General features: G+C 39.6%; 2 protein-coding genes across 2 annotated transcripts in view; both read right to left on the reverse strand.

Moving 5' to 3' along the window:
- Positions 1-7,138, reverse strand: part of Shrm (shroom) — a 119,903-nt gene extending 112,765 nt beyond the window's left edge. The window contains exon 1 of the mRNA XM_018461490.1: positions 7,020-7,138. The gene's annotated coding sequence lies outside the window, so the exon portion shown is untranslated. The remainder of the gene's footprint in view (positions 1-7,019) is intronic.
- An 8,035-nt stretch (positions 7,139-15,173) lies between these two features.
- Positions 15,174-17,435, reverse strand: part of LOC108731258 (troponin T, cardiac muscle) — an 8,119-nt gene continuing 5,857 nt past the window's right edge. Inside the window, exons 3-8 of the mRNA XM_018461491.1 lie at positions 17,305-17,433; positions 16,872-16,988; positions 16,378-16,674; positions 16,044-16,252; positions 15,505-15,714; positions 15,174-15,440 (exon numbers count right to left, since the gene is read on the reverse strand). Of these exons, the coding sequence (XP_018316993.1) occupies positions 15,266-15,440; positions 15,505-15,714; positions 16,044-16,252; positions 16,378-16,674; positions 16,872-16,988; positions 17,305-17,433 (1,137 nt within the window). The 3' untranslated portion in view covers positions 15,174-15,265. The remainder of the gene's footprint in view (positions 15,441-15,504; positions 15,715-16,043; positions 16,253-16,377; positions 16,675-16,871; positions 16,989-17,304; positions 17,434-17,435) is intronic.

The following is a 17,435-nucleotide window of genomic DNA, read 5'->3' on the forward strand; positions in this document are numbered from 1 at the left end:
GCGCGTAATACAAACTACATATATTATAATAAAGGCTGGTTGGTTTTTTAGGTCAACAATTTCTGCGATTTATGAGTAATGATTTATGAGTAACATGATATTTAAAATTTCAACCGGAACGATAGATGCTTCAAACGTGTTTGCTTTTATTAAATACAGCATTTCAATTTGCACGCGATTTATTTTATACTTCTGCAGAGATTACAGTGGTGGTGGTATTTGAAAATAGGCCAGGATGTGCCGAAGTTATCCTAATGTCCAATGTTTCTTTACTTCCAGATAAGTTGCGGATGACCTTATTCAGGAAATATCTCCATTGTACTCTGGGAGATATCTCTTGGACAAAGTTATCTACACGGAAAAACCAGCTACGATCAAAAGTCGCCTAATACGTTTTTTTGTTATAAGAATTATAGATATGATTGTGATAACCGTAAGATTAACATATTTTAACGGTTATGGCTGTTAAGATATGTCCACCTTACGATTATCACAACCAAATGTATTGATGGGCGAAAATTATCATTATTTCCGATTGTGACAACCGTAACATTTTTTCTGTGTAGAAGTGAAGAAATTGGGCATAAGAGATCTTTTCGTAAAACTGCGTCCCCGAGCTCTGCCTGCTCCCTCCTCGCGGAAGGGCATGAGGCGATAGCCAATAACACGCGATCACGCGACCTCGGTCATCCAATCACTCATTACGGAAAACCACGTGACCGTTACCCATTTTCGAGAATCTTCCACTCGCGTCCTTTTATCCTTCTCTCTCTCTCTCTCTCTCACTCCAGCAACCAAATGGAACGCTACATTCGAAACGGACGGACACGATTACACGAACAAATGGTTTCGCATACGGTCGCAGAAATATGTCTACGCTTCTATCAGTTGCAATTAATTCTTTAGCATCATTATCGAGCAACTTCAATAGAGTTTGCAGAAACAAATAATTTACAATGATCTAAGCGACATATTTTCTGAATATCCTTTTAATTAAAAATACTTATTCGAATATATAAAATGAAAGTAAAAAATGATGTGCTCTTATTATCGTTCAAGAATATTTAAATACAAGTGAGAGAGAAATTTCATGTCACCTTACAACATTTTTGTTAATCATCACCTGTCCGTTTGAATAGACAGAATGTCAAATGTCATCTTCTATCGCACGAATGGTCTCTCGTTTGAAAACTGGAACTTATGTTGCAATCGGAAACGCTGCACGACAAGAGCGTGGCCGCTCGCGCCCGGAACGATAATTTTCCAGCGATCGTTCACGGTTCGCGAGTGTACCGACCGTAATGACCGCTCTGTTCTCCGTGGCGTGTCATCGACATTTGCAGAATCGCTCATTGTCACAAATGACTTGAGTGCCGTGGCACGCATCGTGGTCGTTCACGATGCAAAAGGCCACACGCGCGAGTTCATAAAATCTCGGGTCGTGATCGAGCGTTCCTTATTATTAGTGCATTGCGAAGCATACAGTTTAAACTGGTCCTACGCCGCGGACCATCGACATGACAATCGTTCACTTTCACATGACAAATATGGTCCTGTTATATTATGCAACAACCATTTCGACGACCAGTAATAAGAGCAAAATAGTAATTTGCAATGCAGAAATAGATCAGCGTGTTTCTTATCTCATGAAATGAATTTTATGTATCTCAGTGACATACTGCGCTTTCCGAACGATTACAAATAATTATGAGAAACCTGAGAATTCTGCAGAAAAAAGAAAGCTACAACAAAAACACTGAGATTAACCTGAAGAGATATTAACATCAGCGTGTCAGACAATGAAAAATGTTCGTTTCCAGTGATTTTTTTACAGAAAATTACTCAGAACAAAATTACGCAGGACAGGTTCTACAAACGAAAGTTTCATTCAGCAATTCTCTCTCATCTTAGACGTTGTGAAGTAAAATATGGATTAGAACGGCAGATATCGCGTGTTCACATTCCAAAACAGATAAGTAGTCGGATTAATGACCGAGACATCAGATAACTCGTCGGTCGCAGACGATTGGATGCTATTGATTCATCTGGAGCTACAGGGATGTGCTTCAGAATTGTACGGTGCAGCTTATAAAAAAAAAGAAGGAAAAATTGAAAGACATACTCTCTCTTCCGTGCATGTAATAATAAATACACCGCGGATCCTGGTCTGTCTGATCATCATATGAAAGAATGGCTTTACTCCTGAAATAGCAATTGCGATCCGGTAATAACGCCCTTCCAACATTTACCCCGATCGCTCATTACCGCCGCGAGGTACTTCGGGGATTTACATGCGTCCGATTTTCACGATTTACAATGTTTAGAGGCACACGCGGCCGATATCCCGCGGCAATATGCTCTTCCATCGTCCTTCCCACTTCGGCTCTTCCGCTTCTTGAACTCCATGCTCATTCACCATTTAACCTCCCTTCGTGTTGATTCCCAAGATTATGGGCCAATCGTCGATTATGCCCGCTCTGGAAGCTCGCAATTTCAATGGCTATTGCCTGCCAACAGGAATATTAATGCAAAATAGATTACCCCATTTCACCTATTATTCCTTCATTCTGTTCTTTTTCTTTCTCGATACGAAGGACATCCGGTTACAACGTCCATCGGCATATTACCACAGTACACACGAAACGGTAGGCCGAACAGAAATGTGATGGGGAAAATATTCAAGATGCTCCGAGATAAACGGCTTAGACAGTTATTTAGTCGCAGTCATTCGCTATTCTCGAATGTATAATGCCAACAGAATCGATTTAATGTGCTGCTTTTTGCTCTTACCCTTCGGAATAATACGACTAATAAACGATGTCGACTACCTAATCAATGCATTATATCTGGGGTAGTCAGAAGATATGCGATATATCAAATAAAATTTCCATATATGACTCTTCAATTAAAAAATATAAAAATTGTTGAAATAATATTTTTCTCGTTATTAAGCCTAGAAAATATAACTAAAACCATTAATGAACTGATCTGTTCACAATTGGTGGTTATTTTTCAAAGTAATGATCTTTTCAGCTGAGATAGACTCTGTATAATCATCAGGATAAATCACGTTATTCCGCATGGACGACCTGGAAAGCGACTACTGATCTTCGCGAAGAAATCGGAACGTGTTCCAGTCCGAGTGGATCTTCTATCTAATAATCGAAGAAATGCAACTAGGAGAACTAGAAGTCTACATTCGTTAAACACGAATGAGCACAGCAGGTTCACATAATTTAAGGAGCCTCCCTCGTTCTTGTGCAATGCGCGCGCGATTTTCAGGCAATTTCGAGCGTTTCACCTACGTTTATTTCATACATTGCCTCTCTCTCCTTTACCCTTCTCCATTTCACGCATCGGAATTTTAAAATTTTATGAATTCATTTTGCTGTCAGAAACCCCGTCGACTACAAAATATAATTCTTTGACGGTAACTATAGAAATAGAGACCAGCATCGCGAAGAAATCCAGTGGAAACAGATTTTTCGCAAGAAATGTGTGCACAGAAAACCTTTTCCCTTAAAGAAAATAAACTATATTAAGCTAAGTTGGCTAAGCAGGTATAAGATTTTCAAAGCTCATAAATTTTATCTCTAGTTTCCTAAATCTCTAGTCTTTTCTAGTCTACTTTGAGAGTCAAGTCTCATAATAGAACTAATCTGCTTATATCTCAACACTAACAAACAGACTGATATTTTTTCCGACTCTTAAAGTTATCTCATGGGAAATAAAGTAATTAAAATTTAATTTAAATAATGTAATAAGATAGTTTTATCAATTAACTGCTCCTTTTTAGTGTGAAATTGATATGAACTCGATCAATATTACTGTTAATTATTTTATAGCGTAATTTCCCGGCATTATACGTAAAATCACGTTACTTCATCGTTCTAAGGTTAATAGTTCCAATATACCATTACGTAATAGTAATGTGTCCATGGTCAAAGGGCACGATAGCTCGTACGCAGCAACTTTCACTGTAACCCCTTCATGAAGGATCACGACCGCGATCGAAGCGTTTAACGATGGTATTTTAATAAGCGTTACGTTTGGAGGTCTCTTCGGGTGTGTTTGGTATGCGTCGGACCAGCCATAATTATTACAGGTAGCTACCTACATCAATGTCTGACACGTCAAGCTATCTATACGGCAGAATTCTCGATTCTTAAAAGTAGTTACTCGGTTCTTTATAGTAAGACTTCTCCATTCATGAAAGGAATCTTCTATACACGAATACCTGTAGAGAACGTATTAGCGGTGACTTTTTTTACTTTCCGGTATTGGCTTTGTAACGATTTTTCATGCCTTGCACCGGTAAATACGCTTATCGAAACCGAATTACATTGACTACTACCAAACGTACAAATACTTTCATTGGGAATTGCGTAATCACTTCTATAATTACCAACCGTCGCGTAAACATGAATAACTAGCTAATAATCGAATGTGACATTTCCATCTTTGCGTAAAATTGCTTTCTAGATGGCTCATATTTCGCTGCATGCATAATCGATACATCATTATAGAAACAAAATATCGTAGAAACAAGATTCGAATGGTAATTTAAAACTCTATTTTTCCTCTTTAAAATGTATTTTTAAAATCTTCTCTACGATTTTTTTCACAGAAATACTTACATTTTCGTAAAATACGAAAATATTGCAAGCGTTCCCATATTTATGAACGGTAATGTATTTTGTAAACATGCACCTAAATGTACCTAAATTTACCATGTATGTACAGTTTTAGAAGTATACTTTCATAAAATTTTGGGTACAGAACGGGCGAGATCGGGCATTTTTTTAAAACATTTGTTAAATATCGTAATAAGTAACTAAAATTTTGAATAGAGGACAACGAAAGCATGGAGAAAAAATTAATTTTGTTTCGTCATTCTTTCTAAACAGTATTTCCTAATTCTACAAATAGAATATAAATAAGTTTTATATTTTTAGTTTAATTTACGGTGCTAAAGTTAATAATATTCAACAGTCAATGTACACATATCTCACTTTAGTTAATTGTACGTTTACTATTATACATGAACCACATAATTTAAAGTATTCATAGCATGACCTCGATGCCAATACGATTCAAAAATTAATTTAATTAACTTTTCTTCGCTCCAATTCGCGACAGAGATTCGCAAACCTGAATAACGAAATTATCAGGTATATCGTAAATTTTAGAATAATTTTGGAATCATACAAGACAATGAAAACTTATTGCGACTATGAGTATATTTTATTAAAAATTATAATTACTGTAGAGAACTACATTCACGTATTATTTTATATTTTTAACATTTTCTAATCCCGATCAATAATATAATATATAAATATTATACGTAATCTTTATCCCTCTCTGATTAACACTGATGAAAATATGCAAGCAATTATAGCCTAAATTTTATTTTACGAGTTAAACACATATTTTAATTTGAGAATTAGCACATAATAGCTAATACCTTTCCTATCTGATCGTACATTCGCTAAGATCAACCCGCGCAACTACTTTCACACAATTATATTCGCACGTTGTATTAACACTCGCAATCCTGTTACAGCGCACGCTTCTTATATTCGAGGAGAATTTAATAAATCCTCTCTCGCTCCGATTCACGCGGCTGCGCGGCGTGGTGCGTCGATATCACGCTTATCCACGCCGTTCGCCGTGCCGAAGAAGCAACCTACGAACGCGCCGTGAAAAGGTCAAGGCACCAGCCTTGGTATCGACCTGGTGTCAAGGCCATCGCTGTGCCGCAGCGCGCGCGCGCAAACAACATCGGCAAGACTTCTTATTATTAAAAAATCGACATGACTCGAGAGGAGACTCACGAAGTCAACAACCTACTCGAAGTGGTGACTCGTTGATTATACGTGCAAACGTGACAGCCTTCTTCGGCTGAAGCGAAGAGGCGACCGCCACCTTTGGAAGAAAAGTTACGCCAAGATCATGAACGGAACAATGGCCTACCGGAAAAACGGTTCAACACACCGGTCGGTCGGTGTTGAAGAAGATTCCTTCAACCGAAAACATTTCTGGTTGAAAATGAATCAAAATTCTGGTTATTCTCAACTAGAATTATAATAGATTCAACCAGAAAATTTTCATTTGTCCATTTTTCAACGATAATTCTAATTAATCCTCAATCAGATTCTTTTTCCAATGTTAGGAATGTCGAGATTCGCCATTAATGGCGGCCCGCATAGTACCGTATACATCTTCCACATGGGAATGTGTGTTATATATTGTTTTCTTGTTTCGGGATTCGAACACAATATGCAGACGATTTTCGGGAACGGACGTATCCCACGTGAAGAATGAGAAAGGCAGACAGAGACCCGGCAGGGATCGCTACCCCAGAATTTGGCTCAGGTAGAAAAATGATTTCTTAAAATTCACGCTACCTTTCCTTCTCGCGAAAAGAGGAGGAAGATGAACCGAAAACCCGAGACCGTTACGCGCGTTCAGCAAGTTTCAGGACACACGTCGAGAGACCGTGCCGGATTTTAATCATTGGCGTTAAACTCATCGACGCTCGCATAATATTAAACTCGCGAGCAATCGCGATAACATTCGCGCGAGCAACTCGCGTATTTCTTTACGCTGAGATTAAATTAAATCAAACATGTGTGCGATAGCCAACACAGTCAGAAATTTATACACAGCTCTCATTGCGCGCTGGAATCGGCGAATATGAAGAATTGGTTTAAGGAATTGAAGCGTGAAACGCGGAACGGACGAGGCCAAATCGCGCGCAAGTATCCGTTATGCAACGACCGTGTTTCCGCTAAGCACGTGGTATCGGCTTATCGCGTTTTCAAGAAAAACGTGAGAGCCCGTAGTAAATGAGCAGATGCGAATGCACTTGCGAGCAGCGGGCTTCCTTAAGGTGTCGTCTAGAAACCCTTACGACTAAAGACGGCTGAACCTTCGTCGCCACCTGGCGCGAGGCGCGCAGGTGTCGGCGAGAGAAGCGGCGAAACATAGAAGCTGATATTGTAGCTGATCCCCACCTGTTGATGCACGAAGACGGCTGCAGCTCCGCTCCGCTCCGATCGTCGTTGCTATGCCGCTGTTATATCGTAGAGATAGATCCGTGCTCCGAGGTAGATCGCGAAGTCCTTAAGATCCTTGAGAGGATGACGACGAAACGAATCGTAACGCGGGAGGAACGATTAAATCAGCACACCCACTGTACATTAACACCACGTCACACCGCTGGAACGCAGCAACGCTCTCTCGAAAGCACGCGCGAGGAAAGATGGTTTCTTCCTTCGATATTACCTTCTCTTCCTCTTCTTCCTTCCGCGCTCGAATTCCGGAACAATGATTCACCACGCAATGTCGTCGATCGGTACGTTATTAGTCCACGTACGGGTATCTCTAACGTCTCGCGACGACGTTGACGGAGACACCGTCATTCTATCGGCGCGTTCGTAATAAAAGACACGGCCCGCGATCCATTCCGCGCGAGCGCCGTTGCACGACTGTTGCCGATGTTAGCCGACCACGGTGCCGCGCGGGGTAACCGATGGAAGCCGACAACGGTCGAAGATTCGCGTACAAAACCGAGCGCGGCCGATTCGACTGGATGGAATGCGTGGCGGAAACCAGCCGGGATCGGAATCGGGATCGGGTGCTCTCCGCCGGTTCGAAGGCAATCCAAGGCAAACGACCGCGCTGCCCGCTCTTCGTTTCTCCGCGCCGTAGAAGCCCTTAAGACTGCTATAATCTATGTCTATTATCCCTCTTCTCCGTTCGCTTCTCGGCCACGTTATCCTGCCGGTAAGTACTTTGCGATACGCGGCGCGCTAAATTCGCGCCGATTCGAATCGAAGCTTAATCGAGCATCGCTCTTGGATTCCTTTCTTAGGTTTACAAATCAGCGATTAGGAAATTAATTAACAGATCTACACAGCGCATCGAATTCTTGCGTCAAAATTTAATTAAAGACACTCTAAAAAAATAATGATGTGCGTGGGATGAGAATTAATTTGAATAAATCAAGATTTGCTACAAAATTATAAACGTGATGTGAGAAAGAATAATTTTTATATTTTCACATACATAGAAGTTGTAAAACAAACATATAAATTTTAATCTGTCGCACAGAAGGAAGATTATCTTTCTTTCATGGGATTATAAACTAGCTTATATCAATCACAACAAAATTCGAATCAGAAAGTGATAAAAGCGACGTCGTAAATGATTCACAACGCTTACTAGATGTCAAGATACATTATTTAATAGCCACAGGCTAACTCTCCAGAGTTATTTAATAATCTCTAATTAATCCACGTCAAAATTGCAATATTAGCATCATACGACCATATAGATGAAACATTTTCCTAGATAAAATCGCGTAAGTAACGTTAAAACAAAGTAAACGTATAAATAACTGTCTTAAAGTCACAAAAAATTCAGGATTCCTACTCTCTAAAACTTTTAAAGTGAATCTCATTCTAAAAAAATGTGAAATCTCATTCTTAAAAATTGAAAACTGAGCCGTTCTTTTTCAAGACTGGCTCGATTTTCACTCGAAAGAACTTAGAGATGCTTAAAAAAATTATTTTAATTCGCGCGACTAAGAAAAATCTTTGCAAATTTTAACTCGAAAAGCGACGAGATAGTTATGAAATGTTTATGAATATATTTTTTTGCAATTCATCGTAATTTCTTACTGTAATTGTCGGGAAAATTTTTATTTAAGCGACATACTACTTAGGAGTAAAGTTACATTACGCTTAACGATAACAGATTATCGTTTCGGTAGAAATTTATGGATGCTTATCTATTGCCACACAACGCCGAACACGCGCGTTCCTCTTCATAAAAATTATTCCGAGATTCTTACAACGCGCGACACCCACGCAGGTATCGTCTCGTAAAGTCTAAAATGTTGTATTGGTTTACACTTATTACACGCTTGCACGGCACTTACATAATTTCACATTTATGCGTAACGATGAAATGCATTGCCATGCGGGATAAGCATCCGTATAATATGTACGCAGCATCTTGCGCAACGGTCCACGCGAGAGCTGTGATCACAATGGCATTATTTACAGTCGTGGATCGGGAATAATTTCCGCGGGGCGCATAAAGTACCAGTTAATGTAACCCGATCTTCGCAGACGGGATGTAATATCGAAAATGAAAATCGCCAGAAAAAAGGGGAAGGAAAAGGAAAAAGAAGAGAGCGCGACGAGCAGGCGAGGCGTTCCGGCGCGCGAGAAGTCGCGACAATATCCCCGAGGAAATTCTCGGTCGTCGAGGCACTCAAGGTGCCCGGTATCTTCTTGCTCTTGTTCGCGGCCAGTTCGAAAGAAACGAGATGTTGCCTCGTAAGTTAGATCGTACGGGCACGAATGCACATACCAGCATTGGTGTGCACCGTGAGCCGGATTGCACCGACCAACGTCTTGCCGACCATCTGCCGGTTGTGGCCAAGGACGTCGAGTCCTTCGATGCTGTTGACCCGGAGAGGTGAGGTCGATTCAATTAAAGGCACAATTAAAGCATTCCCCAATGTTTGATAACACCGTCCGCAACAGCGAGCACGTTCGAGTGAAAACGCATCGCTGAAACGTCATTGTTTCGCGGTAAGACTGTGGTAACTGCTCTTACGTGCGCCGAGTCGTCGATACATTGTATATATACAATATGACGTATCCGTATATTTATTTGCGTATAAGCATGCAAGCATTCATGCGAAGGTTTCGTATATCGACCGAAATGTGTTACCTCGCCGCGCGTTCTTCGATACGTGCTCGCGTCTCTCGAACGCCGACGTGTTCCAATTAGAGGCTCAGCGACGAAAGAGAACGACGAGGACGACGACATGGTTTCCTCGTTAATCACGATGATTACGCCATTTTCGTGAACGCAATCAGCCCCGAAAGAAACCGTTGTGCCGTGATAACTGGTTTAAGGAAGAGCAGATCGTCCGACCTTATTCCGTGAGCGCGGTATCAACGGAGTTTTTCGAGAAATTAGTTCCGCTCGTCGAACGAAACGGCGAAATTGAGTTTTGTCGTGATTGAAACAATGGCGGTGCCGATATGGAGATTTCTGCTATCGACGTCGGAAGAAATCGAAAGCAAAACATCAAAAATAGAAGAGCAATTTGTCGCGATTAGTTGTACTTAATGTACAACTTGTCGAATATTTTTAACTTGAAATAAACGGGTTGAGAGCTCTTCAAAAGTGTAGATAGGAAAGGAGATGGACGACAAATGCGCGCGATATGGAGCACGTGTAGACCGAGAGCCACTGATTGCGAGAGACACGCAACAATCGCTGCAATTGACCGCGTAATAGAAACGCGTTATGCAGGCCGCGGCAGGAGCCGGTAGGATACCGGTCGACCTTGAGAATGAACACGATTCCTTAACGTGCGTTTTCCCTTTTACGGAAGGGTTCCGCGTTCGCGTAATTGCCGCGTTACGCTCGACCTTTTACAAAATTTGTGAACGATAGGGGAGGTGGACAGGATGCTTCGCATCAACCAGCAGAAGCTACTTGTCGAGATTCTTGCGTCTCTACACAGCAAACTGCATTTCTTAAAGAGCGTCATTTCAATTATAATTCACTGCAATTTAGTTTTTGTTGTGTAATTTAGACAAAATACAAGTTAATTAAAAGGTTAAAGCTGTATAAATCTTAGATCGTTATGGTTTCACTGTAGTTTTAGATTTTTCATTATTTGCGGGTATACGCACGAACTGCATTGAAGGCTCTGAATCAATCATTAAACGTCGATCATTCGAGTCTCGTATTCACGTAAATGCATTGCATTGTTGAGAAATCGGCATTAATGCAGAACAGTTCAATTGATCCAATTTGGAAAGGGTAAAGCGCCGTGAGATCGATAAACGATTTTGGGAAAAGGCGAGGCCGTGTGAGAGATCAACTGCGGGATTCATGGGTTTAGATACCTCTAATTTTTTTTATGGTAACCACATGAGAAAGTCCAAGTAGGGCCGTGTAACAACCGGGGTGTATGCTAAGCAAATGCAAATTCAACCGATCTGCATAATTCGCCAGGAGATTTCTCTTTGTTTTGCATGGTTTCGCTTTGGACCAGCCACTCGGTTTACGCGATATCGATCGAGGTGTCGTTGTTTATTACTAAAGGTGTTGAACTCTTGACACTTGGCGTTTTGATAAAATGAATGAAATAGAGAAAAGAAATGAAAAAAAACTTTCTAATAATGTCCGCAAGATATTGCTGCGGATGCAAATTAAATTGAAAAGGAACAGAAATCTTGATGGAAATTCGTTGAATTTGCTTTGCAAAAAAACACTGAATTTCATGCAAAAATTAGTTAGCGCAAAAATAAATATAATAAGCATTTTGATATAATTTAAGATATATATATTTTTTGAGATAAGATACAAAAGTATAGAAAAAGTTCTGTATAAAATATATTAATAACAATTAATAAAAAAGTAAACGGGAAAGATAAAAAAGGGGAAAGAAAAGAATATTTGAATAGACAGTTTGAACTAGAAAAGGAAAACAGGAAAAGGTACCACATGGAGAACGAACAAAAAAAAAGATAAAAAAGGAGATGCAGGAATTCTTTTAAAGAGCGGAGTTTTCCGGAGGTATATGTTCCCAGACGCGCAGGTAAAAACTCGTACGATCGCAATGTGAATTTTCTACCTGACAAAGGGACGGTAAAGGATACAGAACTAAGAAAGAAGCGACAAACATCGGATAAGATTTCTTTAGAAATATCTAAACATGCAAATTTATATAAAAATAGCCGTCCTCTCTTATTAGCCTTGCAGATATGACATAAGTATACGAATAAAATGTGCATAACGATAACATTAAAACAACTTAGAAAGTTCGCAAAATATCTGGCAACGGGTTTAAGCAAACGCGATTGAACGGCCATCGAGCGATCGCATATTCGTTCGATGGTCGAACAACACCACGATAGGTTATCGACATGCATAAATAATCATCAAATCGAAAATCATTTGAGAAACCGGCCATGATTTATCGTACCACATGTATATCGTGGCCTCTGTACATAATTTTCTGGTGAATTGTAGGGTAGCTTAATTGACACGTCACCTCTTCTTGTGGCCTACACAGAGCCATTCGTCTTACCTTCGATCCACGTGTCGGCCTTAAATCAATTCCGGGTATGGACAAATTACTAAAAGGAATTAATGGCTTCAACGCCGGCCCTAATTGGCCCCAAATCATGCGAGGGAGCCTCACCCGATCGTTGCCTCGCCCTTTCGATGCAAACAGCGGGAGATACACCCTCGCTCGATTTTATCTTGTCGCTAAAGTCAATTCTACGCCTACATGAAATTAATGAACGTCCTTTTTCGATCGATTACTCGTGATTCTGGGATCGCGCACGCCCGTATGCGAATGTGTAGATAACCTTTACAATCTCTTAAATTACTCCGTGCTTCGGTGGGTGGATGAATGAATGGAGCTACCCACACGCTGACAATGAAACGCGTTTGTTAATCTAACGCCATTCCACTAACTCATCTGAGTCTGTAATAAGAATTACGAAACCTCAAGTCGTTTATGCGATTGCAGAGACCTGCACCTCGGAACCAGTGCGAGAAGTCATGGAATTTGAGAGAAATGAATAGATTGCCTTAATGTAACAATCATTAAGAATCTTCTGACATGTCGGGTCTGTAAAAAACAAGATATAATTCTTTGTCGACGTTTAAAAAGAAAGATTTCTAAAAAGACTCAGGTTGTATATTAAACTATTTAGTGTTACAATAGAAGTCGTTAGCTATTTGTTATAAGTGGAAGTTCCGTATTCATTTTTGTACTTTGCACATTCTTAAAAGAGCAATTTAAAAAACCTGAAAAATGACTACGCAGAAACAGCCGGAAACGAGTGATAATAGAATGGTAGAATTGAATGAAAACATAAAAAAGGTCGTACATTCATGTTCAAGATAATGAAATCTTTTGTCAACAGTTGATTTTAAAGGATAGATCCTTGTAATTTATCTTGATAAATAAAAAATACTGAGTATTATTTCAAATTCATAATTCGGAATAACATTTACACACAGAAGAGATAACTTACAGCAAACAAAATCTTTACATATGAATGCAAGATATTATACTGGGAAAGAACAATTTTGTTGAAATATCTAAAAATCTAAAAATTTAGCTGGATAAAAATCTAAAAATAAATTTTGTTGAACTATCAAAATAATTACATAAAGCCGCTCAAACTGATTACTAGAATCTCAAAAATTTTTGCAGCATTGTTCATCATGCTTGAGTTTCCTACATAATTATTTTGATAGTTTAACAAATGTTTTCAAATCTATCTAATTTTTAGATATTTTAACAAAATCGTTTTTTCCATGTATGTAGAATTTGTACTGTGATCAAAGTCTCGCGGATTTTTCTTCGTTATTTCAAAACATTAATATAGGAAAAATTCATTAAAAAGAATAACTATGCAATAAGTTACAACAGATTGCTATATGAATAAATGAAATGAGTAAAGATCACTGTCGAAATTGGACCTTGATGCTTAATATTTGAAATGTCTCTTTCAATTAATTAGATAAATTGTGCGCCGATTACCATCGGATTTGAAATGCAATCTCCAACTGAAGCTGAAATATTAGAATCACAAATTAAATTAATCGTCAGTTTAATAATGACTCTAATAAACATTTTAAACACTGTAGAACTTATTGCGAAAAATATTATCTCAGCCAGGATACATTTTGCAATTAGTTCTGCAATGTTTTAAGATGCTTATTAGCATCATTACTAAATTAACACTCAATTTAATTTGTAATATTAATGTTTCTGCTTCAGTTTGCGTTTTAAATTCTACGATTATCAACGCGCAGTTTATATAACTAAAAGTATTTAATAAAATTTACATAGAAATATTATTAGGCACCAAGATCCAGACTCAATCATATGTATATATAATGACTTTTTGCTTTATAACTACAAATGTTAAGCTTCTTATCATGCTTGTGATAATTTGTAAAATAATATTGATCTGTGTTATTAATAAGTATCCTTTTTTTCACTAAAAGTAATAAACAATTTGAAAACAAAGTGAAAAAATTATAGAAACTCTAAGAAGACTTTTGCGTATAATTAGCGATGAAATAAAAAAGCGTCGAGAAACTTAATATTTGTACGCGTGGTCAATTTATTCCACCTTGCTCCGATTCACTCTATATGCATGGAAAATTGAGAGTTGGATAACGTTGGACTTTACATGTAAACGCTCGCTCTAATGCAGTAATCGAGTTAAGAACGCACTAATGTCATGCATGTGACACGAGGTAGACTCGGTGAAAACCTGTATGAAGATTTGTTTCTTTTTCTGCTTGAATTTATAATTAATACATTGCTAACTAACGCACTTAGATCTGCAGCAACAAAACATGTCCGTGCCCTTAGGATATACGAATAAATCGCGTCCACTAATGTACTCAACGATCGTATAATCAACGAATTGGCATAAAAACATCCGTAGGCGGATTGACACGATCGAATGAATTAATTCGATTTCGAAAGGTTCGATCGCACGCCACGCCGTAAATATAAATCAGTTGAGCCCGACAGTTACACGCATGCGTTGGTACGTAGAAGATATTTTTTAATCACAATTTCTTCTGCCAGTCTTTAATTTCTGCAAACAAACCTATCCTTTTAATTAGTATACCGTTGAATATACCGTAATGTTATAATTACAAGGATTCATAAATAATGCAAAATCATCATTGCGAAATGACGAGTCTGTCTTAAATCGCGATAACGTAATTGCGGCGCGAACAGCGATTTGCACATAACAACGTAAGAAATTTGCGATTATTTGGTCGCAGATAACTCAAGCTATCGCGCATATTCGCGCTGCCATAATATTAAGCTGTCACACAGAAGGCGATAATGCGAACGACTTATCGCGCTCATGTGCAAAGCTGAGTGCCTCAGTATGGCGTATGTGGGCGTGTTAGTGATTTACGCCAGTATGGTTTGTTTCTCATATAAGATGTCCGCGTGCGAAATCAATCATTCGGCGATTAATCCACGAGATTAACTAATTATTGTACCAGCTGCGTCTTGGCTAGTTGTGAATCTTGCTTCGAAGGAACACGAACGAATGGCTTAAAGGTAAGAAGGTGCGATGTTTATTTACGTTCAAGTCCCGTACGTATTTTTAAAAGATACAGTCGGTAAATAAATCCTCATGGAAGAGACGTTAGAGGATTTCGTTTATTAGAAACGATCTGGTTTCTCCTGCGTCATCGTCGACATTGCCAATGCCTCGCTGCTCGTCTTCTTCCTCCCGTTCGCAGGGCCGTACCGGTGAATCTCGCGCTTGATTATCTCAATGTCGTTCCTCACGGCGTCCAGCAACTTCATCTTCCTCTCCGTCTCACGCAGCACCGGTCTGGGTCGATGAACCGTGAATGACATTGACCGAAATCGCTACACACGAAATTAACAGATCTTACGGAGCCATCAGCAGCCCGCCTTCGAGCCTCTTCTCGTCGTGAGCCCATCGTAAATCTCTCAGAATTAAATGGAGTTTATTGACATCCTCTCGAACTCTGGCTGTCTGCTCGCAATACTCGTTCAATTCGCGTTCCTCAAACTCGATATCCTCCGCGAGGCATGTCTCCTTCTCCTTATAGTGAGCGACTCCGTTAACCATTTCAGCGATTCTAATTTCGATTTGCCAACAACAAACGGTTAATAAAGTCCTTGTTCGGATAGATGGTTAGAGAGATACATCAGTAGTAATTTCATTCATCGCCTTAAGTCAAAGATCTTTCATACTAGAGCTGCGACACTGTGGACATTTCGCCGGATAGCTCTACATGAATCAGTAATGCAATCCATGAAATATCGCCAGCGCAGAAGTTAAAGCGCCAGAGACGATATTTATCGGTTTCAAGATGATCAAAAGAACATTCGACAAGGAATACGACTCTTACATAACTTATTATGTTAATATGTAGCCGCGAAAGTAATATTGCTCGTTTCAACGTACTTATTGCGCCATTTTTCGAGTTCTCTGTCACGCTCGTCCAATTTATCCTTATAATTCACGTGAGCTATATGTAAAGCCTCGTAATCCATAGCGGTCATCTCTTCCCCGAGCGTTTCCAGATTTCGCAGTTGCATTTTTATCTCTTCGAGATGGTGCTGCAGGAGGATGTACTCGTAACGATTACGAGCGAGAATCTCGCGTCGTGACACCTGGCAATGAAGAAATCCTCATGTAAGCTCCGCGACTAACGTATATGCACGTCGGACGGATTTAATTGGTACGTCACATAATTGCTGTAATAGACAAGTGATGATTCACGGTCATTAAGTTACACCTGCCGACGAGTTATCTCGTTGACAGCCTTCTCCGTGAGCATTCGTCCGGTCTTCCCGTAAATGAGACCCGTCGCCACTTCCCTCTCACGATCCAGGAGTTCGTCGAACACTCGCGCGTTTTCGTCGCGCGTCTTTTGCACTCTGTCTTCATAGCTTTCCATGTCGGCTGCTATCCGTTTCTTCCGCTCCGTTACGTCGTCGAGGTACTGCTTATACGTGTGCAACGTTTGTCTATAGATCTGCTCCATTTGCTCGGATTCCTTTGTCGTATCCACGGGTGTCACTTTCTCTTGCATCTGCATGCATAAATGCATCGCGAGTGGCAAGAATCGTTTCTATTAAAGACAGCGCCTATTTCTATGCTGCACTTTCACATACGTCAGTTTAATCGTAACCAATCGAAAAAATAAAAAAATAAAACTTGCAGTTAACAGTGCAAAATAGAAATTAAATTAAATGTATATAACATTTACTATTGCTTGAACAATCTAACCTTTCTCATATGTGCGATAATCCACGACTCAAGAAGTCTATTTTTTCTTCGTAATTCTACTTGCTCAGCTAAAAGTTCTTTTAATTTGTTGAGCATTGCCTCGCGACTGGCAAAAATCTGCACCGGCAATCAAATTAAAGTCTCAGTGCAAATACTGCTACTTAACTTATTATAAGTATGTCCTTTTTAATATCGCAATACACTTTACGATCATCGTAATTTTATGAAAACACGTCAAGATGCTTGGGAAAGCCTTTTATTATTACCATTTCAATCGATCACAATAGCGACGGAACACGTATACAATGCGGAAACACATTTGTGCGAGGGCGCGTGATGAGAAGGGAGACTTAAGTCCTTAGAATATTACGAAGGTCGTGAGGCACAGTAATTCCACGGGCAGAATGACGCAGAATGACAAGTTTATGCGAACCTCGACTGGTATCTCAGCGAGCACGTGATCGGGCCCCACCACATCTTGCTGCACTTCCTCTTCGAGCTTTTCTGCCGTCGAGATTGTCGCAATATCTTCGGATGGTGCATCTCCTTCTTCTTCTGCTTCCT

The sequence above is a fragment of the Mycetomoellerius zeteki genome, unplaced genomic scaffold (genome assembly GCF_001594055.1).
Source record: "Mycetomoellerius zeteki isolate Tzet28-1 unplaced genomic scaffold, Tzet1.0 scaffold122, whole genome shotgun sequence".
Lineage (NCBI taxonomy): Eukaryota > Metazoa > Arthropoda > Insecta > Hymenoptera > Formicidae > Mycetomoellerius > Mycetomoellerius zeteki.